This window comes from Euprymna scolopes, chromosome 5, assembly GCF_053919585.1.
Source record: "Euprymna scolopes isolate OS-2025 chromosome 5, ASM5391958v1, whole genome shotgun sequence".
In the NCBI taxonomy this organism is placed as follows: domain Eukaryota; kingdom Metazoa; phylum Mollusca; class Cephalopoda; order Sepiida; family Sepiolidae; genus Euprymna; species Euprymna scolopes.
The window spans coordinates 79,631,887-79,658,908 of NC_136486.1; the positions used below are offsets into that span (position 1 = coordinate 79,631,887).

The 27,022-nt window shown below is 32.2% G+C and overlaps 1 protein-coding gene across 6 annotated transcripts in view; it reads right to left on the reverse strand.

The window, feature by feature from the left end:
* Positions 1-2,232: 2,232 nt before the first annotated feature.
* The window catches only part of LOC145276873 (tyrosine-protein phosphatase non-receptor type 9-like), a 242,593-nt gene continuing 217,803 nt past the window's right edge, over positions 2,233-27,022 (reverse strand). For all 6 annotated transcript variants that reach the window (XM_080128284.1, XM_080128281.1, XM_080128282.1 and 3 more), the window contains 4 exons: positions 23,851-23,929; positions 22,340-22,490; positions 14,784-14,991; positions 2,233-5,212 (listed from right to left, as the gene is read on the reverse strand). In XM_080128284.1, the coding sequence (XP_079984410.1) occupies positions 4,992-5,212; positions 14,784-14,991; positions 22,340-22,490; positions 23,851-23,929 (659 nt within the window). In that variant the 3' untranslated portion in view covers positions 2,233-4,991. The remainder of the gene's footprint in view (positions 5,213-14,783; positions 14,992-22,339; positions 22,491-23,850; positions 23,930-27,022) is intronic.

Genomic DNA, 27,022 nt, shown 5'->3' on the forward strand with positions numbered 1-27,022 from the left:
ACATGTTTCAATTGTAGCTTTGATATGTTCGATTTCCTCAGGCCACATAAAAAAAAAAAAAAAAATGGAACAGAATTTCTGAGCCTGAAGACATAAAGCTTATTATTAAAAAACTATGATTGAAATATGTTTTTGATGTTTGACCCATGACTATATGTGTGTATAAATAAAAGTTTTATTGTAGGTAAATAACTCTATTCATTATTAAACACTATTATGTAAACACAATAAAGATTCGCTGGATTTTACCATGTAATTACAAGCCATACCTGTATCAAATATATATATATATATTTAATTTAAACAAATTTTTGAACTTATTTATAAATAGAAATAAAATGTTATCTGATTCAATTTGATTATAATCTCATTCCTCTTTTCACGCTTTTCATCACAACATAGGATAAAAAATATTCAAATTAAATTTTTAAGTTCATTTTATTTGGTTATGAAAATATTTGTTGACATATTAATATTTATTGTCATTAGTTACAGATAAATAAATAAATGATGAGAAATACAAATTACTTTATCAGATGAATAAGAAAAAAAAAAAAGAAAAACCTCTTTAAGTCATGGCATTTCGAAGCTAAATGCTTTTCATCAAAAGGAGAAAAGCCAAGCTTATACAAACTCTTATTATTGGCACATCATATTTTAGACTACTTTGTTTTTTTTCCAGAATGTTACCTTTATGGATGTTACTTTGAAAGCGTTATAAAATTTAGACGTTTTTCTGTTTATTTCTATCTTACTATTCATTTATGTACTTTCATCTTATCTACTTTCTCCCCTATTAATTTTTTATACTCCATTTTAGTAGTCCCATTTCCTGTATACATTACGTATATATATATATATATATATATATATAGTTATAATTTAAATGTTCATAAATCAGTTTTTGTTTTTATCCATATAATCCTGGCTTTTCTCCTCTACTGGTGAGAAGCATTTAGCTTTGAAAAATGATGGCTTAAGTTTTTTAATCTTTATTGATCTGATGATATAATAAAGTTCTATGTAACTTGTATTTCTCATCTTTTACTTATAATATGAATTGCTTTTCTTAGCATTTTACTACCTTATTATCTTGATAGGTTTGCTTTGTTAAATCTTCATTACGTTCATTTATTATAATATATTAGAAGAAATAAACACAGAAATCAACATTTTGTCAAACAAAAAGGAAAAATACAAATGCAGTTTGTAAATTTTCTAATAGACTAAAGAAATAAGAATGTGCATATGTTAAGAAATAAGAATGTGCCTACATGATAGATGGTGCATATGTGGTGACCAATCATGTTAAAGTAATATGTTCATCTATGTTTAGAAGAATATCATCAAGATTATCATGGATAAGCATAAAAACAAACATTTATTTAGATAAAAAGAAACTGTTCTTTATTACAGTGAAAAAGTAAATTGTTTTTTTTTTTAATTGTACAAATAAACAATAAACATTTTTAGATGACTTTTTTTTCCTTTGTTTTCTTATTGCATCATCGGCTACCAAAACTCACATTCAAGTGAGATTATAATTACAATGAGAAAATAAGATTGCAAAACGGATTGATTGAGCATCATTCGACATCGACATTTCATCTAACTGAATAATTAACTAAAACCTATATTGAAACAAGCACGCACATGCACACATACAGAAATGTCCAGAAACACATGCAAAAATCCATACAAGAAAAATTATGGAAAGATGGTGAGGATGGAAGGCGGTTAAATGTTAAGCTTCTCTTAATTACCCCCCCCCCCCAAAAAAAAATGATAGCAGATCTAAGATGTCTTTTTTTAAGACTTATAAAATCATCTGTAATTTTGGTGATGGTGTTTTTTGCACATTGCCCGAGTAAGAGAGAATTTAATGCAATAGAAAATTTACTCAAAGAGAAAAAAGCAGTAAAAAAAAAAAAAAAAAAAATTAACTGAAATTAAGAATGAAAACTCATCAATAAAAACTAAAATATAAACAAAATATTTCCTTGCAAAACACGATTGAGTTCATTGGAAGAGACTTATTTACTGGCTTTAAAAGAGGGATTTGTCTAAATAATCTACAGATATTTACAGAGAGACAAAAAATAACCCCAAAACATAAACTGGGGTGGGGGTGGGTATAAACAACTGAACTGTTTAAATAGGCACAAAACTGCAAATACAACAAAATAAAAAAATAGGGTAAAGATACAAGAAAAATTGAATTATTTGTTTAAGTCAATTTTATACAGCAATTTTATTTTATAAAATCTAAATAAAAGATATTTCATATCAGCAGTTCTATTTCATCAGACGCTGCCAAAATAATGTAAAAACAACACAGAATATTTATTAAAAATTAATAATTCAATCATTTACAAAAAAAATGTTGAAACTAATTTTAGTCTGGATTCAACATTTTGTTTAAATGACAAAAGATTTTTGTTTTGATTTTTGTCTTGATTTTTGTCATGCAGCAGATTAATTTTTTTTTTTAACTCCAGAAGAGAAAATGATTCAGCAGTATCCAAAAAAAATTAAAGTTTTCTACCTTTCCAACTGAAATTATAATTGCAGTTACATTGTAAATTACATGCCAGTCAAGAATAAGAAATAACTTAATATTTTAGTTTGCTATTCAAATATCAAAATGAATACTTTGCTATTAGTTACGTTTTCAAATATCAAACTGTATAGTTTGCTGAAAGCTCATGTGGCATTGGAGATTGAAAACCTGAGTAGATTTTGAGAAAACGATTCCATAACTGAATTGTTGATTTCAATTTTGAGTTAATTGTTTCCATCACAATAAAATTTAGGAAAACAAAGATACTAATTACAAAAATGGAATTCATCATTTCTTTTTAGATTGAGTGAATAAAAAGAGCAATTGGATTTTGAAGTCATTCTTAACATTCTTCAAATTTTATCTTGTTTAAGATTTCCCTCTCATTTTCTTGAACAAAATTAAAGGAAAAATTTGTGAATGTAAAAAGTGTAAGATTTTATTTCATCATTTCAAATTGCATCTATTTGGAAGTATCAGCTGGCAATGAAGAGTTTAGAAAACTCTGCCAGTTTCTTTAATCTACTAAAAAGAAAATGAAAAATAAATGCATTAATTTTATAGGCTTTTTGAGCCAACAAATAAAATATTTGAAAAGTTATTAAAATGCTTTGCTTTCAGAGATATAATTTTCCATGGTTAATTTTTATTAATACTTTGGAAAAAAAATCTATACAACCAAAATAAAGAATAACATTAAACTATTAGAAAAAGATGGGTTTGACTAAGAGTCAACACTAATATAAAATGAAGGTCATTATAATTTCTAGATTTCAACAAAAAAAAAAAAAAAACAGTTATGATCCCAAGACAAAAAAAATCATTTTAACCATTTAATAATGAATTGTATTGAAATAAAAATGAAAGATGACGAATTCGAAGATAAAATAACAATTAGTTCTAAAGATTTCTTCCAAAGAAATAATAAATAAGTGTTAAAAAGAAATATGTGAACCTAGAAGAGTGTGGTTGCATTATGGGTAATCAGCAGCAGTGAATACTGATAATATTCACCAACATGATGAGAAGCAGTCAAAAGATCATATTCACCTCTACTTTATCATATTCCATGCTAGCACAAAAAGAAGCAATGTAAGAAGGATTGAAAATAGAAGTTCTTTTTAATTTTTTATTTTATTCAAACTGCGCTCAGCTGTCAAATATGATAAGTACCATAGTAAGTTAAATATTTGAGAAATTTGGAAGCAGATTTCGCTAACAAAATGTGAAAACAAATGACATAAAAGACATGTCTAAGTTCAAAATTTATTATTGGATATCTTATCGGCTTATGCAAGCAAAACATATTTTACATAACCCTATGTTTCTTATCTATATACAGGCTGTAAGGTCAATGTGCGTATATTTTTGTGCTAGTTGCACAGAACTGTCAATGAGTATTGGTATTAATCAGGTTTTTTAAGATGTTTACAATGAGTTAGTCAAAATGTTTTAAAGACCAGTTTTTAATGAATAAGAAAAAATTGGTCAATAAATGTGATAGTTTGATCAGTATTTGTATTTTATTCCGATTAAAAATATAGAATTGAAATCTCCACATGTACACATCTTCACAGCAATGTTATTAAATTTAACAAAGTCTATTTGATCTCCAAAATGATTTTCTGGAAAGAATTGCACCACAAAATTTGATGCAAGATATCTTGTAAGTTTTTCTTTGCTTGCAAATTTCACTGTGGACGGTAGAGGAAGAGACATGGATATGCTTGAAAGAAATAGAAGAGCTGAAAACAAAGACATAAGGCCTCTTGGGCTAGAGAGTAAAGAAAATAGGTGAAACTGGGCCAAATTCTATCAAATAAAAGGTTTGATTAGCTCTCCTGACTTTGGCGGAGATGAAACAAAGAATTAGTTTTGTTGATATGTCAACACTTCTGTACAAGTATGAAACATTAGCCGTGATTATAAGATTAGGTATAATGGACATGAGAAATATAGATAATGGTGAAAAGTAAGAACGAAAATAAGGAAGATTACATCCTGGCTTTGTCATATTTATAAGCTACTACATGTGAATACGAAAGAGAATTTGTTGAAATAAATGGGGAGGGGGGGGGGGGCTCTTGCCCTGGAGCTGCCACCATATCGAATGATTTGCTTGCGAGATTGATAACAGAAGAGGCTTCACTGGAGTTGAGTGGCGAAACTGATCAAAATGAAAAGGGGATGAGAAGAAAAAAATAGGAATCATTTTCATCCTTCTTCTAAAATAATCTACAGATTGAGTTTGACGAATGAACCTATATGTTGGAAATGTTATTCATTATTGAAAAAATATCTTTATTCATTTTCCACCTTATAAAAGAAATAATTAACTCAAATTGATAGGTTGACATGTCAAAATTGCAACTAGAGATGAAAGGAATGGAGGTAGGCTGGGGAAAACTGCTGCCTTCTAGCTTACAACTGGCTAGTCACTATCACTCTCACTCTCTACTTCAAGCCACTTAGGCTCAAGTAGGCCTCGATGAACAGCATACTCAATCAATGCTATATGGCAAAAGACATACTGGTCTGGTACCTGGATACTGAATGCCCTCTGAGATCGAATTTTACGAACAGTCTCATATAACTCTACAGTACCAATATCTTCGAACCTTCGAATGTTGATGTCAGTTGTGATGAAAGTACCTGAAAAAAACAACAAAAAAAACATTATAAAAGAAATTATGCAGTAGAAAATAAAAATGTATTTACTCCTCTTAACAAGAAATATTAATTCCTACTATGTATTAATTATTTTTAATGCAAGAAATATCAATAATAAGCCAACATCATAAATGATTTCCAACAAAATTAATACTATTTTAGTATTTATTGTTTTCATCTACTTTTATTAATTTTATTAAAAAATATATATTTTTTATGCACATGTCAGTAAGTGTCATTTAATATATGTGGGTATTTATTTTGGGTTTGTGTAAGGGCAATAAGTAAATTTTATTTGGTTCTTTTTTATTATTGTAGTGAAATATGAAAATTGAAATATTGAATTTCAACTGAAACCAATGGTATCTATTGAATTGTCATGTTGCAGTAATGAAAATATCCAAAAATTACAAAACACAATAGGGTAGAAAAATAATTATTAATGAAAACAATTAGTGAAAATTAAGTTTTGCTAAATTGGCCAAAGATTTTCATTTTGTAGAAAAGACTAGCCTGGGTGCCTGGCATTGCACGGGTGTTTGGAGGTGCGTGTTGAGCAAAAAAAAAAAAAAGGTTGTAGTAGGCAGGCAGGCTCAAACCCGTGACACAAAGGCAGAAAAGAAAGTGGAGGTGTCTGTAAGAGTGTTGGTTGAGAAAAAAAAAGAAAACTGTAAGCAAAAAAAAAAAAGGATTAGTAAGCAGACTCGAACCCATAACACGCCAGAGGAAAAAAGAGGTGAAAAAAAAAAAAAAACTATTTTACTGATGTGCCTACCATGGTTGTGACGGTCGAATTAATGCCTTATAAGTGACGTCGTGAACGCGAGAGTTGAATGACTTGCAAAAAGTGTCAGCAGAAAAATCGACCCTCCCTATAGAGAGCTGCCCAGTTGAGGGTGAAGGAATTAATGTTTTTGGGACAATTTTTCGATATTTGTCGTCCGAAAGGTCGAGCTTCAAAATGATACAGATCTTGTGAAAATCCATCGCCTCTGTCAAAAGTTTTAGGCAGACATACAAACATACATACATACATTTTAAACAGACTCTTGCCCTTTATATTATAGATTTACCTCCCTTTTGTTACAATTAAAACTCTCCAGTTCCTTTTTTTATTGCAAAACTCAATTTTTGCTAATTGTCTTCCGAAACAATTTTCATTAATAATTAATTTTCTACCTTATCGTTTTTTTGTGATTTTTGGATATGCTCATTACTGTGACATGACAATTCAGCAGACACCATTGATTTCACTTGAAATTCAATATTTCTGGATGAACTAAGATTTAAAAAATAATAATATCCGTCCAAACTCGTTCTTGTCAGTCAACTATGTAAACTGTAATCGTCACTGTCCTTTCTCTCTCTACCTCTCTCAATTGTCCAAAAAAAGACTCGTCTGTGCTTTCCCATTCATCCTTTTCCCAATCGTCACTGTTGCATATGCAAATCAATACCATATATAAGCCGTTTGTATAAGAAACTTTTTAATTTTTCTTTCCTTCTTTGATTCTGTCACCTGACAGGATAGACAAAGGCGCAGTTGTGTTGTGCATTCTTCCCAGATGTCATTATCACAAATAGTGCAGCTGGATGCAAACCTCTTTGTTTGGGTTCTCCTGCAGAACGGGGGAGCAGCAATTTCCTCCACGGGAGAATTAGGCCCAAGATTATTTCTGGGTAGCCTGTTGTCATCGTTGTCTATCATTGTCGTCATCAGGGGTTTTCGAGCTACTAGTTGGAAGTTGGAAGCATCATCTATCGGTACCTGTTCAGTTGTTCGCTATTTTCTGATGAGCCATTTGAACGATATGCAAGCTCCTGAACAAGGGTGCAAATTCTTTATATGATCAGGGATTCCATCAACCATGACCAAATGTAGACTGTTGATTCCAGTCCAGATTATCTTGGACTTACTCGAACACTTGCTGTGATTCTAACTCAAACAATCTCTCCCAGTAAGTACTGCCCCTTGAGCATCTTGCAGGTCAGGGTTGGCCATGGAGTCAACATCTTGTATGCGGATGTTGTAGGTGTATTACGTATTGGACGGAGCTGTAGGTGTTGAAACAGTTTTTTCGTTTGACTTTATACCAGTAAACTGCTTCTGGTATAGAACATTGTTTCCTAGCCGCAATGGTTTTTACACTTCTGTGGCTTCTCTCAAGCACACCATTTCCTCCTGGTTGGTAGACACATTGTAATCGGAGATGCTCACTCCAATCTTGCATGAACTGCTGAAAGTATTGGCTCGTAAATGCAATGCCATTGTCCATTCACTCATAAAATATGGACTTCAACTGGCATGCAATGCTTAGTAAATCTTGCCGATGTAGAGACTTCTATATTACAAATCGCGAAGGACCATAATCAATAAGTGTAAGATAGTGGTCACTGCCATAATGAATGATGTCTATATCCAACATGTTTCAATTGTCCCATACAGCAAGCCTCCCTTTGCACCAATGTACAGGCACAAGATTGATAGACAGTCTCACATGTTTTAACCACCACTTATATGTCAGCTTTTGACAGTTGAGACCTTCCATTTGGCAAAGTAAAAGGTGTGTTTTATGTCAGGTGTCCATTCTGATGATGGATGTGTGTGATTTATTTAATATTCAACTGAAGTGCAATGGCAGCACAGGTATGGAGAATGAACTCAACTTCAGTTTTTATTTTGCTGAGTCACCACTCTGGTACTCTTGTCAGTTGGTCAGCTTTATTATCGCCTGATTTGACTAGTGCTACATCTAATGTTAGACTATACTATTTAAACAGCACTCATGCTCCTTGAAGTCGCTCAGGAAACTTACAGGCCAGTCCAAATTTCACCAAATGTTTCTTTACTTGATATGTGAGATTTAAATTGATAAAACCGCTGTCAATATATGATGACGTGGCTCGTATTGACGTAAATTTAATAGGAAATTACAGCATTTATAATTGATCGATTATTATCGGTGCAACATTCAGGTCAAACCCAAGTCGTGCGAGGCAATACCTTTGCCCCTTAAACATCACTGTCTAATAAAATTTGATTTGTGTATGTGCACCTGAAGATAGCAACATTTCTGCAACTTCTGTGCACATACATCTGCATTTGCCATAATTTTTTTTTTTTTTTTTTTTTACATGGAGTTCACCACTTATCAAGGCCCAATGGCCACTCAGGGATAAAGGTTATTGTGTGTACAGTAATCAAAGGGATAGTGTAGCAATAGTATTGGAGAATTGGTAAGGTGTCATTACTTGGGGGGGGAGGGGGTCATCAGGAATTTGTTTGTGTTGGACTTGAAGACATCCAGGTTGAAGTCGGGGGGGAAACAGGCAAGTGGAACAGAGTTCCACAGGTGTGCAGTTCTAAGAAAGAAGCTTTGTTCATGGAATCCACGTTTTGATTTAGGCACAGATAAAGAGTGGGGGAAATTTTTCACAGTGGATTCGGCTAGACGGGTGTTTTTCATGAAAGATTGGCGAGGGGGGACCAGAGATTGGAGTTCAGACGAGCACCTGCCATGGAAATAATGATAGAACAATGACAGGCTCGCTACGTCTCTTCTGTGGGAAAGAGGTTGCAGAGTAGAGAAAAGAGCATCCCTCACCAAGCCACAGAGTTTATTTTGTACTCTGTCAAGGCAGGATAGGCTGTTTTTAGCAGCCCCTGCCCAGCTGTAGCAGCAGTACTCCATCTTTGGACGTACTTGGCTCTTATATAGATAGAGAATTGCATCAGTAGTGAGATATCTTCTGGAGCGGTAGAAGGATCCCACCATTTTCCCAGCGACCTTGGCCACAGACTTGATGTATGTGTTCCATTTAAGATCAGGTGTAAAGGTCAAACCCAGGAGCTTATCAAAGCCTGGGGTCTCCCTTAGATGAGAGCCATCCATTTCAATTGTTGCCAGATAGGGATCAGAGCGTTTATGATGTAGAGATAGGAGCTTGGTCTTAGATGCATTAAAGGTAACCGGCCATCTCTTTCCCCACTGTACCACGCGCTCAAGATCAGAGGAGAGTGAATCAGAGAGAACATCATCATTTACAGCCTTTGATGTGTTGCCATAGATGGTCGTGTCATCAGCATAGATGTCAACGAAAGATTTTAGTATGTGTTTTGGGAGATCATTAATGTAGATCAGGAAGAGAGTTGGGCCCAGTATGGACTCCTGAGGGACTCCAGCATTAATATTGTGGGCTTCTGATTTCTGCCCATCAACCACTACTCTTATGAGCCTATCAGAGAGAAATGACTTAATGATAGAGAAAACATTTCCAGTTATATCGTAGCTGGAAATCTTGTATAGTAGGCCTTTATGCCAAACCTTATCGAAGGCCTTTGATATGTCGAGAGCAATTGCCCTAGAAATGAAGCCTTTATCAAGAGATTCACTAATCCTATGAGATATAACCGTTAGAACATCTGCTGTAGATCTAGCAGAGCGGAAACCATATTGCGTGTCACTAAGAAGGTTATTTCTGCTGAGGTGGTTGACTACTTCTCTATTTATTGTAAATTCCAGCAACTTACTCATGATACACAGGAGACTTATTGGTCTGTACTGAGAGGGGGATGAGTTATCTCCTGAATTCTTAAATACAGGGCATACTGATGAGGTTTTCCAGGGTGTTGGGAAGCACTTCTCCTTAAGGCAATGCTTAAACAGTTTGGAAAGTATGGGGGCAAGTTCTGGTTGTAATTTTTTTAACACTATAATTGGAATACCGTCGGGACCAGTTGCTTTACTGGAGTCAAGGTTCTTGATTAGCTTGGTGACCTCACGCACAGATATTTGTATGTTGCATAGCATGTTGTCTGATATAGGAGGGAATATGGGGAGTTGATGGCCTTCGTCACACAGGGTAGAATTTGCCGAAAAGTTTTTAGCAAATAGTTTGGCCTTCTCGGATGCTGTCGAGATGACCTCTGGTCCATTGATAATGGTTGGGATAGAATGCAATTTTCTGTTCAGGATCCTATTTGCTATTTGCCAGAACTGGTGGGAACCAAGCCGCTGCTCAGCTACTTTGGACTTAACGGATTGTGCATACAGTTCTCTTGCATTTTTTATTACTCTTTTACAGTGGTTGCTGGCGGTTCTGAAAGCAGCTTTAGTTTCAGTGCATCTATTACGTTGGTAGCTATGGAAAAAGTGATTTCTGTGTGCGATGGCAGCAGCACATTCAGGGGAGAACCATGGCTGGCTGTTAGGTTTTTGTTGGAATTTTTTGGATGGTATGAATTGGTCTATGCCTACAAGTAACCATTTGGTCAGGTCTGATACTATATCCTTTTTAAACATGGAATGTAGAGGGAGATCAGATATGAATGTACGGAAGCTATCCCAGTCCGCCATAGAGTATCGGTATACAGTACGGTGGAGAGGTACGTCTGTAGATTTATTATATTTCATTTTTATCTTAACTGATACGACACAGTGGTCGGAGGATCCCAGAGGAGATAGAACGGAATGAGCATAGTTCAGGGGAAGTGGATAGAAAAAGGTCTAGGAGGCTTGCGAATTGACCGGTACTATCGGCCACACGGGTGGACTCGTGGACAATCTGAGTGAGGTCATAGGCAATGGCAAAATCATGACAGAACCTCCCCTCATCATCAGTCTTATTTGAGTGGGTCAGCCATTCCACATTATGGACATTGAAGTCACCGCAAATGTGAATGTTAGCCGAGGGATGTGCCGACAGGATGTGGTCTATTTTCTCAGATATACTCTTAAAGACAGTAACTCCACTGTTGTGGGGGCGATAGAGGGCAAATATAAATGCGGTAGTGTAAGCAAGTGCAACCTGGAAGCACATATAAGGTAGATTAGGGTCTTCTCTGGAGATATCCCTGTCACATGGGAAGCCATCTTTAATATAGGCACATATTCCATGCCCGTGGCGATCTTGGAGGTCAGATTTAGATGTTAGGTTAGAGTATCCTTTAATTATGAACTCATCTAGGGAGGTGGTCGGCCCTATTCCAGTTTCGCTTAGGAAGAATATGTCAGGTTTCGTCTCCTATAATTGGGTTTCAACCTCTGGAAGGTTAGAACGTAGACCCCTGATATTGGAGAAGGAGACGTGGTAGTAGGGGTCTACGTAGGAGGATGGGGTTCTAGGTTTATTCGTGTTTTCTTTTTTGAGATATTTCATGTTGAGGATTTTGGGGTTTGTGGAACAGGTCAGTATACTTGGTTAGAGCAGAGCAGAGAGGGAAAGTAAGAGAGGAAAGATAGGAAAATTTTTTTATTTTTTTTATTTTTGTAGCACATAAGGTAAAGCCGTAACAATTACCCACTAGTATGGCATCGAGAGGCGCCACCAGAGACTACTGCATGGTCCAGAATCCATTCACCAAATGGCAATACAGCAGCCCCAGTACTTTGCACCTGCTGATAGGACAGCCTCCTTAGTGGTTATTCCAAGGTTCGGGTCCCTGACTATCAGGCGGTTAACGTCAGCCCAGATGAAAACGTTTACCTCCAGCACCCTTACTAGTGACATGGCCGCAAGGATAGACAAAGAGACAGAAATTCCCGACATCTCAGACTACTGTTCACGAAGTACTACCGACCTGGGAAGCAGCTTTTTCTTCACCCTTTGTCAGAAACATCACTCATTAGAAATGAGGACTGAGGGACAAAAAAGGAGAAGCGAGAGTTACTGGAGCTGCCGATAACACATCCACTGCATTATCTACTCTCCATTAAAAAAAAAAAAAACGGTAAGAGAGACTTATTTATATCTACTTAGTATAAGTCCTTTGCCCATTCCCAGTTTAGAATAGAATTTGAAGATAGTCTCCCCTCCCATATTAATCCGTGGAAGTTTTTTTTTTTTTTTTTTGCTTTAGGTACCTCGCGATAAAACCTTCGAGATTAAACTTATAATTACGTTTCAATAATGCAACTTGTGAGGTCAGCTTATGTTTTTAGATTGGGAGCATCTCATTTAAAGGCTAGTTTAGGGTAATGCTAAATGTATTTAACAAATAAAGAGGTTAAAACACGAGTAATAAGACATGATAGGTAATGTTAAGGAGTTTCAATTATTAGTAAGACTGCAATAAGAGAACAAAGATAAATAAATAAAATATATATAATACACAAAAATTGTCAAAATTAAGACAGGATACATTTCAAATGTGTCGACAAAGTCATAGAGCTCCTTGTAGTCTCACTTTGTTTTTATTTGTCCTCACTACTGCCATTAACAGAATTAAGACCTTAGTTGGACTTATCTCTTCTGGATATGGCATCAACTATTCATTTTTCAACCAGAAATCTTTTCCATATTCAGCCGAATATGCTTGGCCGCAGCATACTACTCTGGTATTCTATTCTTCTATTGCCCCGGTATTTGCTCATCCATCCATATCCATGCGGCAATCCAGTCTTTCTTCTGTTGATCAAATACAATACTGAAGTCTGGCTCATCGATGTTAATCGAAGCACACCAAGATATGTTTTCCATGAGGAAGTGAACCTCACCATATTCAATCAAATGAGATGTTTATAACCATGCAAAATTATTTAAGATGTTTATAACTACATAAAATTATAAATAAATTTATACATTCCTAAATAGGGTAACATAATCGTCTGTCCATCACCAGAGGATAGATTCGAGAAACTCATTATCATCAACAATCAACAGCAAATTAAACTTAATTTCTTTTTTAATATTTATAATTATCTAAAACCATCTAAAATTATTCTGGATATTCATAACAATCTGAAATTATTGTGAATATTTGTAACCATCTAAAATTACTGCAGATATTAATAACCATCTAAAATTACTGCAGATATTAATAACCATCTAAAATTACTGCAGATATTAATAACTATCTAAAATTACTGCAGATATTAATAACCATGCAAAATTATTGCAGATATTCATAACCCTCTAAAATTATTTTGAATTTTTTTTTTAATCATCTAAAATTATTTTAGATATTTTTAACCATCTAAAATTATTTTAGATATTTTTAACCATCTAACATTATTTTGTATATTTTTACTATCTAAAATTATTTTGGATATTTATAACCATCTAAAATTATTGTGGATATTTTTAACCATCTAAAATTACTGCACAATAAGACACAATCACATTGATGCACTGGTTCTTGCAAGATCACTGAAGTTAAGCAATGATGAGTCTAGCCAGTACTATAGGGGTATTTGCGAAGGTTAGGCGCTGTATGTACTGTGCCAAATCATAAAAATTTCTAGGTTGGCATCTGGGGGAGGGGGGGCATTTAATTCACTGGGGTAAATGGACCCCTGAATCAAGACGGAAAACAATGGAAATTATTGTCTTTATGTGTCTTCCTGAGAGCCCTATGGTTCTACGATTTGGAGAGCTTTAGTTGCCAACGCTGTTAAAACAGCAGGGCTGCTGATGATGATGAAAATTACTGCAGATATCTATACCCATCTAAAATGACTGCAAAACACTCGTCTAGCTGGATCCACTGTGAAAAATTTTCCCCACTCTTTATCTGTGCCTAAATCAAAACGTAGATTCCATGAACAAAGCTTCTTTCTTAGAACTGCATGCCTGTGGAACTCTGTTCCGTCTGCCTGCTTCCCACCTGACTTCAACCTGGATGTCTTCAAGTCCAACGTAAACAAATTCCTAGTGAACCGCCCCCTTAAGTAAACACTTCATTAAATCTCCAACGTACTGTACTTGCAATAACCCTTATCCCTGAATGGCTTCCAGGCCTTGATAAGTGGTGACCATCGTGTAAAAAAAAAATAAAAAAATACTTATAACTATCTAAAATTAGTGCAGCTATCTATAACCATCTAATATATATCTATAACCATCTAATATATATCTATAACCATCTAATATATATCTATAACCATCTAAAATCATTGCGGCTATCTACAGTTATTGGGAATATTTTTAATCATGTAAGTTTTCATTTCAAATTGTCAAACACTACTTTGTATTTTTTAATTTGATTTTTGCAAAATATAAATTGGCCATCTGTAATAACATTCAATCCTTGAATGTTGAAAGAATGTAATAGTAATGTGAAAAGGAGAAATTAGAGAAAAATGCATAAAAGTTAGTTTAACAATTCAAAAATCTAAATTTGACTAACTTTTTCTCCCTTTCAATATCTCTCAACTAAAATTCAAAAATATTTTTTATTGTTTTCTTTCTTAAAAAAGTCATGTTTAAATTTTCAATTTCAAATTAATCACAACATGAAAAAAACCAGACTTTATAAAATCTATAACATTTTTAATTCTTCATTATTCTTCTTTGATTATTATTTATTTAAGTTATTTCTGCAAGAGAAAATTATGTATTGTGCTTTTACAGCAATTATGGATTAAGTGATTCCCACTGAAATATTATGGAAATAAAAAACAATTATAAAATATTACAAAAATAAACGTGAACTTAATGAAACTTTCATAATTAAAAAAATGAATAATGTAGAAAATAAATAAAATGTTAATAATTTGTGATTCATAGACTATTTGTTTCAAATAAAGATGATATTTGAAAAATAGAAATTTACCTGTTCTCCCTATCCCTGCACTGCAATGTATAATAATTGGTGGGCCAAGAGGATGACCCTGCCATGAATCCTCCAGATTTCGCACAGCTTCAGCCTGAAAATTTTGAACTTTTAGCAAAAACTGCAGAAAAGACTCTGCTTTGTTAGGAACTCCATAATCAGGCCATCGGAGAAACTGCAAATGTTGTACGATTCGTTCTTCACCAGTCTAGAGAGAAAAAGTAATGTTAAACTTATTTCTAAAAAAAAACATTTAAATTCAATTTACATAAATTATATAATTATATAATTTATGTAAACAAATATTAACATTAGTGATGGGACCATTCCAATATTTTTCAGATTACAATACAATTATCGATTTGGATTCCTTTAAGCTCTAAATATTGAATTACAGAAAGGGGGGGGTACTGTAAAAAAAATATGCACATATTACTCTGGAATCTAAAATACACTTGTGGTGGAGGTGATCTATACATTATTGTTTGATAGTTTAAAAGCAATAAATATTTATCAATTGTTATTATTATACTAGCAATTAACGATTAAGTTTTAAATAAAAACAAGCAAATGAAAAACAATTAAAAGAATCGTTTTTTTGGCATCGGAAGATAGGTTAAAATTTTTGTGATTCTGATTTTTTCAATTCCTGATGCCAGTTAATCGGCCCAACGCTAATTAAAATGCAAATAGCTTTGTATATATTTTATATGGACGATTATTTATATATAGTTATGTCTTATTTGTATTAAAGTATTTTATTTTACTATTTTAAGTCATCACAAATCAAAAACGTTTTGAACAGAAAAATGAATAAATTTTATTTTGGTCCAGTTTTAGAATTTAAAAAGAAAAAAAAAGAACATTAAATGTACTATACTGATGCCTCCGTTCAATCTCGAAAGACAAAGGATACCCCCTGTAAAAGCAGCTGCACATGTAATTGTGAGGCTAGGGTTGTGCAATCCTCACCCACACCTCTCCTGAATACGCACTGTTTGAGTCCAGCGACAAGGAAAAGTCCAGGATGACTGGAAACAATGCCGAGATAAGTGAAGAGCACATACAGCACCTGAAACACTCGAATTGTCACCCATTTAGTACTGACCAAGTTCAACATTCCTTAACTTCGGTGATCCAGCAAGAATCAGTGTCAACATGATTATGCCGTACAAAATGTACAATTAATAAATATAAATATACAATTAATAAATGAGAAAAAAACATTGGCCAAAATTCAAATAAAATTCCACATGTGCTTCAGTTCTAGCTAAAAATCAGCTAAACTTTGTTAGACTGATTCTGGGTCTGAAGGCAGAGATGGAAATGAAAGAACATTTCTTGGGAGACGTTTATGTATTCAATGATCAATCAAACTCATTTTGTTGCATTTTTGTATGATTTTTTATTAGATGTTATTCAGCTCATGTGAAGATATTTTTTTTTAGATTATTTGTTTGGTGATCATTCACATTTCTATTCAAGTAAATTGCTAAATGCTATTTCGGTAATGCTGGATTTTTTTATACACATGTTTGTACAAATTAATTTCTTTAAGAAACTTATTTGAGAAAAACCTATATTTTCAAAGAATGGATTTATATCTGTTACTTTGCAATCTTTGCTGCTTATATATAATGATGGAACAATTCCAGAATTTTTCCCGATTCTGATACAATTACCGATTTTGTTCTGGTCTTGGTAATGGGAACTTATTTTACGTTAAATTAATATGCGAAACAGATCTCCCACCCAAAATTCTTAAATCATAGATTTTGTTTCCTATCAAGTTTTTCATGATGTTAACACATAATCGCCTAAAAAGCTTGTGATTAAAAAGTAGTACAAACTTACAGAACATGGCGTCGGTTTTAGGAAAGGGATAAAGAAAGAAAAAAAAATGGTGGCTCCTGCTATTTATGAACTGGTGGTCATGTGCGGTAATGAGAGTTGGGGGAAATATGCAAATGAGATGCGGTCGGGTTTTCAAATAAAAAGCCTGTGTGTCAGAGAGGGTGTGTCTCTTTGGCAGAAGTAAGTTCTGACAGATGTGCGGTGGGGTTTGATACTGAGAATTGCGAGAAGGAAAGCATAATGGTTGGGAATTCTTTCTTTGGACTTTACTTTGTAATAATACCAACATATTTAACTGCAAGCTATTTCAGCACAACGACAAAAATGGATGAATGAGTAAGGTTAAGCAGTGACATCTTGAGGCTGTTTACTGGGGAAGGCGATGTGGTCGTGTGGCTTAACAATTTGGTGGCAAAGCTGCAGAAGATTGAAGACATAGCCACATTTATCCCAATGAATTTGAAAGGGAATGCTCTAGTGGTTTACCTAGAAATGGGTGAGACAGATCAGACCATTTCTGAGAGTATTGAGAACTGATTAAAGACCACATTTTCGGAGAGCGCATTTGAGGCTTATAACAAGCTCAGAAGAGTTACCTAGACTAGAGAATCAGTGGATGTATATGTGGCAGAGATAAGCGGGATTGGCTAATATGGTGGGATGCAGCCTTGAGAAGACTGTTAAACAGACTTTCGTAAGTGGTTTCCCTGACAGCATTTCTATGGAACTGCAACTAAAATTGTGGACCTGAAGTCCACAATTTAAATTCATCTTTAAATTCATCTAAACAAAAAGCTATGGCAGTATCAATTAGTAGAGTATAAAAGCCAAGTTTATTGTTTGACTATATTAGGATTTGGATTATGACGGCATTTCTTAAAACTGTGTTGACCAAAGATGATGCGGTGAAGAGCGGAACCTGCTTTTACATCGATGATGTACTATTAGATGAAATTGAGGTGACTGCAGAGAGGATGAGAGATCATGTCAAAACATGGATTGACGGGAAACCGACTGTCATTGGAAAACAGAATGGCTTTGGGATCAAGACTATAGTGCAATAAGACAGGAAAGTTGATGTTTGGATGAGGAAATGAGATCCCCGAAGCCAAGTATGGCCTGACCAAGAAAAAAATTTTCCCTCTATGTGGAGAGTTGGTTGGCCATTGGTTGAGAACTGTGTGCAGTAAAAGGAAGATTGGTACAGACAGTTGGGAGGATGCAATTGATCAAGAAGTGCTGATCATGATATATAAAATCATTGCAAAAGTGAAAAAATGAATCCCGTAGAAGGGGAATGGCATATAAAAGAGCCATGAAGGGGTAATATGGAGTTATGGGTATTGGCATTAGGGGATTATTGGAAATAGGAGGAGTGACTGTTGGAGATGCTGCTTGGCTACAAAAAAAGGATGATAGCGCCTATATGAATGTTGCAGAACTCAATGCTATGATAAAGGGCTCAATCTGGCTTAGACTCTACAACAGTGGCATCATGGATTAAATCGGAGGTGTCTGGTGATAAGCAGATCAAGACAAAAGAAGCAGCGGAGATGTTTATTAAGCGTCGACTTGGAGCTCTTGGAAACTTGATCCGAGAATTCGGACTGAAGGTAACTGTCACTGTTTTCAAATAAAAAGTCTGTGTGTTAGAGAGAGAGGGTGTGTCTCTTTGGCAAAAGTAAGTTTTGACAGATGTGCGCTAGGGTTTGATATTGAGAAAACATAACGGTTGGGAATTCTTTCTTTGGACTTTACTTTCTAATATTATCAACATATTTAACTTTACTCATTTTAGTTTAGAGTAGTGATTTAGTTAAGGGTGTTACTCTACAATAATAATAATAATAATAATACTTATAAGTAAAATAATTTAATTAATTTCTATAAATATTCATTAAAATATAAGTTAAGATATGAAAAAAAATAATAAAATGCTAGTAATTCATTTTTAATCTATAAAACAAACTTGAAATGTCTTTGGGATAGTTTTTTTTTAAGAAATACACTTACATTTAAATGTTGGCAAATTTGACTGTTTTTAACGTGTGTCTTATCGGTGAGAGAGAAATGTAATAAATAAACCACCTAAGGTCTCAATGATATTTATATTAGGTTGGTGTTTTCTCACATATGTTACATTTATATATAATTTTGGAATTAATTGATACATATAGCCATGTCATATATCATTTTGAAGCATGTTTTTTGCTCTATCAAATTGTATTATTCATTACCGTTCTAAATCGCTTCATTCATTTTTTGCGGGCTTTTCAACAGTATGAGCAAAATTCAAATCCGCACGATTTTCTTGTTCCAGTTCAAACTAGGCTAAAAAGCTGCCGAGATGGCTTGTGATATCAATGATGCGTTTAGCCCAAGAACCACTAGCAAACGTATGGCACAACGGTGTTTCAAGAAGTTTTGCAATGGTGACGAGAGCCTCAAAGATGAAGACAGTCATGGCCGGCCGACTGTGGTTGATAACGAACATTTGAAAGCCTTAATTGAAGCCGATCCTCGTAAAACCACACAGGAAGTTGCTGTTGAATTTAAGGTCGAACACTCAACAATCGTTTGCCATTTTTTACTTCCCTATGGAAGTCAAAAAAGTTGGATAAATGGGTGCCGCATGAAATGAACGATAATCAAAAAAATCTTTGTTTTGAGGTGTCTTCTACACTCCTTCTGATCATTTCTCGAGTGGATTGTGACGTGTGATGAGAAGTGGATCCTCTACGACAACTGGCAATGTTCGGTACAGTGGTTGGATGCCGGAGAAGCTCCACAACACTTCCCAAAGGCAAAATTGCACCCCCCCCACCAAAAAAAAGGTTTTCGTGACCGTTTAGTGGTCTATGGCCGTTCACATCCATCACAGCTTCTTGAATCCTGGCGAAACGATTATGGTGGAGAAGTACTGTCGATAAATTGACAAAATGCACCAGAAGCTCCAACATATGTGCCCGAGATTGGTCAATAAGAAGGGACCAATTCTCCTCCATGACAACGCTCACCCGCATGTTGCTCAACTGACCCTGCAGAAGCTGAACGAATTGAGCTACAAGACTCTGCCTCATCCGCCATATTCACCAGACCTCTCACCCACCAATTATCACTTTTTCAAGCAACTTGACAACTTCCTGCGCAAAAAATGCTTCAAAAGCTGAGATGATGCTGAATCGGTCTTCAATGACTTCATCAATTCCAGAACACCAGATTTCTAGGCTAATGGGATAAATAAACTTTTTTCTTGTTGGCAAAAATGTGTTGATTCTAATGGTTCTTATTCCAATTAATAACGTTTATTATGAAAGGAGTTATGATCTTTTGAAGTTGAACGTCAAATAAATGACATTATTTTTGCACCAACCTAATAACAAAGAATTTATTAGTAGTCACCATTTTATTACTTTATATCTATCCCAAACAGCTGAAATTAATTTTGTTTTGACAAGCAGCATACAGATAAGGGATGTGAGGGTAATCTGGCTTCAGACTGAAAACGATGGACTTGACTGTCCCGGTGCTGCAGGAATCCTTAAGTCAAAGGACTTAATAATATCTGTAATATTTGCTAATGCTGACTAAGGGACAAAACAAAAGTCTAACAGCAGAAAATAAATTAAAAAGATGTTAAAAAATCACTTTTCAGATTCTACCTTTGATTCAACAATAATGTTTGATAAACATTTTTCTGGACAAAAATGTTTATTTAACTTTTAAACATGTTTTCAGAACCTTGTAAACATGTTCTATGAAAGGTTATCCAGCCAATTTTTGCAAAGTTTCAATTTTTGTTTTGTTTATTTTAGGCATCTTACTTTGATGTTATTATGATCTATATATTTTAGTTTAAATAATAGTTTTAAAGCAATAAATATCTGTAACAGCAATGGAAAATTAAGTTTAAAAAATATTAAAAGAATCATTTTTTGAATCGGAAGTTTTGCTCAGATTTTTCTGATACTGATTCCAATATCCCCAAAAGTTCTGATTTTTCCACTTCCCAATTCTGATTGCCCCAACACTACACACATGTACATATTGTTTTTCTTTTGATTAATATTTTATTCTTAGTTCTTCATTGCAATGCTTATACTAAGGATCATATTCTTCTCCAAGCATATGGATCAATCTTGTATGGTAAATACATCTTAATACAGTGTTTTCTCTTTGATCAGTTATCATATTATTGTTTTCTATTCCAACTATGAGCTTTAAGACAAAGTGTTTCATATTATTTTAATTTTTCGTGAACATTTTTGTGGTATTTTGATATTATTTATAGTCTTTTTAAAAGCTTTTTTGACTAATCTACCTTTTCATTGTCTACATGGCTTGGTATCCAGGTAAAAATAATTTTGTGCCTCCATTATTATCCTCTTCCAATATATTGGAGATATAAGGATGGTGTAATCTTTTTTCTGCTAAAGCAATAAGGGGAGATAAATGAGTCTAAATATTACAAATTGTTTGTCTGATGATTTCTTTACAAAATCAACTGCCACATTTAGTGGTTGCATTTCAATAGTAAATATAGACGCGTTGGTAGGTAATCTTATAGTTTTTGTTTATAAACACAAATGGTTGGTGCGCCAACATCTTTAGACACATCTGTATAGACGACTATATGTCTTTTGTATTTCAAGGTAAGATCTTTGTTTGTTTTTTTGTCTTTTTTTGTTTTCCTGAATGTGTTCATTGAAATAGGTTATCAGAGTTATTATTTATTTGGAAGTTGGCTTAATGTAGAAAACCAGTATCTCCAGATAGCCTAATAGCACTGTTTGTATTGAGAAGTTTACAAGTAGCAGAGATCATGTTATATGGCTTTAATTTTAAAAATTTTTTCTAAATATTAGATTTATAATTTCTTCTGCTGTTTTTTTTTTCATTCTTGCCGCAATTTGTTGGTTTTATATATTCTAGATAAATTGTTGTTTAGACAGTCTGTTATTTTTCATATAACATATCTAAACAAAATGACTAACAACTCAACCCTTTAAATAGAAAAATACTAAAAACGAAGACTTTTAAAAAGAAAGAGTGGATTTATAAATTAACAAATCTGAAGCTGATAAATGTAGCTTCTGAATTTTTTAATAGCATGTCATTGATATATCAGAATTTGCTATGTTAACATGTCAGGATACAGTATAAATGCAACTAGCTAAATTCTTTATTGATGTATTGAACTCCTTTAAGGAAGATTTTGCTTGATCAAAACCAACAACCTTATTGGCAGAGGCTCTATAAGCGACTATAAAGTGATCATATTAAAGAACAGTTTAGTTTATAGAAGTTTTTCAACAGGGTACATTAGTAGCAAAGAAGGGAAGTAGCCAAATCAGCAGACTATTGTGAAAAGTGGTTTGAAAAAAGCCATTTTTTGTAACAGTTTAGCAAACCAACAAAAACTAACAAATAAGTTTCGTGAATATACTTCAGTGAAATTAAAGAAAATTCAATGAGGATATTTTATCTATAATATGTTAGAACAAGATTGCCCATGTTTATCTGAGGAAAGAGCAAGTAATTTTAACACATGTGTGTATGTGTGTTGCTATTGATTAGCTACTATTGCTAAGTGATGTTTATAAATGATGAGAAGAAATCAGTCTAAAATAGTTTATAATCAGCATTGTACAGATTGAGGAATACTTTGAGAGCATTTTTGTGCATCATTTTGTGACACTTGCCTTACTATTCTGTAAAATCAATGTTGAAAGTCGATAGTCAGAAGAATGGTTGACACATGTATTGTGTACCACAAAATAATCATAAGTCTCTTGAGTATCGATGTCCAGTGGCCAATATTGTTCACACTTCAAACGATTTCTCTCCATTATCCTAAAAAAGAGCATTAAATAAAAACAAAATTTTATAAAGTAAAAGAAATTTTTTTTTCTAATTAAAATAGAAATGTTTAACAAGTTTTAAAGAGAGAATTCAATTTCAACAATTCAAACATAAAATAGCAAGAAAATTGAATTTTGTACAAATATGCAGTACAATGAACAGCTTTCAAACATCCACATATTTTAAAAAGTTTTTATTTAGTGAGAAATGACAAATGACTACCTACTACCAATTAAAGATTTATGTCTAAAAATTTAGAGATAAGATTAAAGATATTATTTCTATCTTACAAAGCTTTAGAAAAGATATTGAATGAATTTTTGATGAACAAAGAACAGAAATTTAGCAAAAACATTTTGTTTATGAATAATTTAAAATAAATTTGATTTATATTCTTTATATTTTCAAACGCTTCTGTTTAAAGTCATAAAAATGTGAGATGGAAATTCTGACTAATCTAAAAATGTTATAAATATTTCTGTGAAAAATGAATGTCAATACAGCTGTTTATTTTCATTTCATATATACACATGGTTTTATATGACATCTTTTATGCTTGTTCCCCATTTAACTATTTATTTATTATTTATGAGTAACCTGACTTTTTTTGTAAATCAGCCGAGATAAAAGTTTCAACAACTGATCAACTTACAATCTAGATAAAGCGTTGAAGACATGCAAAAAGTAGACCAATTGAAACGAATCAACATTTGACATTGTCACAATATTATATAGGCAAAAAAATTGTCACAATATTATATAGGCAAAAAAATTGTCACAATATTATATAGGCAAAAAAATTAATACATTTTTGAATTTTGCAAAATTTGTGTTCACTTATATTGTATTCATGAAACTTAAATTTATTTGATGAAAAAGAAATTTTTTAAGAATTTCTCAGACAAAAATTGGATCATCACAAAATAGCTTTTTAAAAATCTTTTGTCTTTTAATTGTATTTTATATTCTCAAGTACTTTTTTATGCCCTCCAAACAAGACCACCAAGGTGTAAGCAGCTACTGTGCATTCTAAGTGGGGAGTTGTGCAGTGAAATGCTTGTTCACATTACATTTAAACTTCTTCAACTGAGGATGGTATTTACATAAACTTTTTATGAGCAATGATTTACATATGAAAAATTTAAGACTAATATAAATAACTATATATATGTATTTTTCTAAAAAAAATTGTCATAAAATCTACCACAATTATAATGAATTACTGTTGATGTTATTTCGTTAAAAGTAATTTCTAAAAAAATATTTGTAGAATCATAAAAAGCTGTTTTTACTCAGAACAAAAATAATCTACATAATTTTTTTCAAAATATAATAAACAAACAATTCTTACCTGGTCAACATAACAATAACAAGGCACTTTTGCTCCCACACCATCCGCCAGAAATCACCTATAGTTCTTGTTAAACAACCTAAAAATTTAAATTTATAATTATATAACATCAATAAAAGAATGCTGAACTCAGGTGATCAAATTTTTATTCATTTTTTTCTTCCCAAAATCCAAAACATTCAAAGCACTTTATTATAGTTTCATGCATACATAATTGGGAATAAACATGTATTTTCGAGATCTTTGCTTAATGCAGCTCAGTAGAAGTCGAGGTCACATTTTCAGAAGTTTAGTTTGGTTGTTTACTTTTACAGCATATCAACCATTTTCAAATTATTTTATACAGAATCCATTAATTTTGTAAAAAGTTTATGCTTCAAGTTCTTTATATCTTCAAATATTTATCCAGGTGTTTGGTTTGGTTTGGTTTGGTTGTTTTATAGAGGAAAATTGTTGTTTTTGTTTTTGCAGAACATAATTGAGTTTTGTAAAGGGAAAGGAAAAAACAATAACATCAATATTTGGTGCATTTTAGGTCACGAAGCCAATCTCCTCGAACTACTTAATCTGGTAGCACTAGAGTTTTGCAAAGAAAAACTCAAACAGAAATGCACACAAAAAACACTGGACCAGCAACATGGACTTCTGATGAGCTGTATATATGAACCATCTTGGTAATACATATCTATTACTTGTCTATGGATAGAAAGCGCATTTTGGAAAGAAAAAATTAAAGACTTGGTCATTGGAATTTAGGAATGTTTATTTATATATACTCTTATTAATATTCAAGTTTCATTTTGAATAACTTTAGACAATTTATTAAAATATTCATACACAAACATGTATATGTATATATATTTTAATATATTGTTCAAATTTTTGCACACACACTATATATAAGTAAATCAAAATGTAATTGGATATATTTAATAGATTTTCTCTATTTAGAATTGGAAATATTTCAAAGGTTTTGCTATAAAAAGAATGAACATTAAATGACATACCGTTTAGCACTGGACAATGCACATTTTGCTACTTAATCTGAGATAGTTTTTAAATCAGTAATTAGTAGATTTCTTCTACATCAATCAATATAACATTTATGAGTGGATTCAAAATAAAAAATTTTTTCAAATGGTATTTTAATATTCTTTTTGTGATTTGTATATTCCAAAAAATTGCAATTTAATTCCGCCTATTAACAATGAAACATGCCGTCAAAAACTAAAAGCTCAAATGGATTTCTCACATATTTTTTCCAATACATTAAGTGAGAATAATGGGCAGGAAAAAGGAATATATAGACGTTACAGACAATTTTAACCATCTTCTATTTTGTTTTTGATGCTTTCTTGATTGGTGAATAATATTAGTAATACCAAATGACATACTGTTTAGCGCTGGACAATGCACATTTTGCTACTTAATCTGACAGTCATACTTTTTAAACCTACATCAATCAATATAAAACTTATAACTGGATTCCAAATAAAATTTTCTTTAAAATAATGTTTGTATATTCAAAATAAAATTTTCTTTAAAATAATGTTTGTATATTCAAAATAAAACTTTCTTTAAAAATAATGTTTGTATATTCAAAATAAAATCTTCTTTAAAATAATGTTTGTATATTCAAAATAAAACTTTCTTTAAAATAATGTTTGTATATTCAAAATAAAATTTTCTTTAAAAATAATGTTTGTATATTCAAAATAAAATTTTCTTTAAAATAATGTTTGTATATTCAAAATAAAATTTTCTTTAAAATAATGTTTGTATATTCAAAATAAAATTTTCTTTAAAAATAATGTTTGTATATTCAAAATAAAACTTTCTTTAAAATAATGTTTGTATATTCAAAATAAAATTTTCTTTAAAATAATGTTTGTATATTCAAAATAAAGTTTTCTTTAAAATAATGTTTGTATATTCAAAATAAAACTTTCTTTAAAATAATGTTTGTATATTCAAAATAAAATCTTCTTTAAAATAATGTTTGTATATTCAAAATAAAATTTTCTTTAAAATAATGTTTGTATATTCAAAATAAAACTTTCTTTAAAATAATGTTTGTATATTCAAAATAAAATTTTCTTTAAAATAATGTTTGTATATTCAAAATAAAATTTTCTTTAAAATAATGTTTGTATATTCAAAATAAAACTTTCTTTAAAATAATGTTTGTATATTCAAAATAAAATTTTCTTTAAAATAATGTTTGTATATTCCAAGAAATTGCAATTTAAATCTGCCTGTTAATAAAGAAACACACTGCCATGGCATATCTGTGAGTGGTAGATGATGCACACGTCTTAGGTCTGTTCATATAAATACTTGACACGGAAGTTCTACTAGTTAATGACGTTTCATATTTTTAAAACAATAAAAGAAAAGAAATGTCTTTACCATAGAATTTGAACAAAACATGTGTGACTTTACAGTCAAAAGTTAAGCCTTTCTAGTACAACAATAAATCAAGATAGAAACTTGGTTCAAATGGCATAGCTAATAGATTTATTTATTTTATTATTTATTTTGTTATAAAATTTGAAAATTGGTTAACACCTTTTTATGTGTGCATCGATAGAAATGATAGCAAGTGCCGATATTTGATTTTATTTTTTTGAGTGCCATCTGTCACGAGTGACGTGCGATGGCATCATGTAAATTCACAACAAAATGTCTGCTTACAGCAATGAGGTATACATTTTTTTTTATTTAGAAAACATTTTTTAATATTTAAAAAACACGAGTTTTATGAAGAATATTTTTGGTAATGTTCTATTTTAATGTTAGAAAAATTGTTTTTCAAAAAATATTCAATTCAAACAAAAAATTGAATAGAAGAAAGTTTATTGGTTTAAAAGTAAATCAAAAACATGTTTAAACAGGATAGGAATGTTTAATACAACAAATAAGACATCCAAAAATGTTATCATTTTTATAAATATTTATAATACATTGTGTCACTGTTAATAAATAAAAACCGAAAATTTCATTAAAATTGGTTGATTTCCTGAATTTTGTCAAATTTTTAAGTGTGTGTGTGGGGGGGGGGGCTGCGACTCAAAAACAGAGTCTCCCACACTTCTGAAACGCTTTATTTAGAAACTCATTCTTAGCATGAGGATAAGGTATTTTGCAACTATTCTGTACTTTCACCTAACAA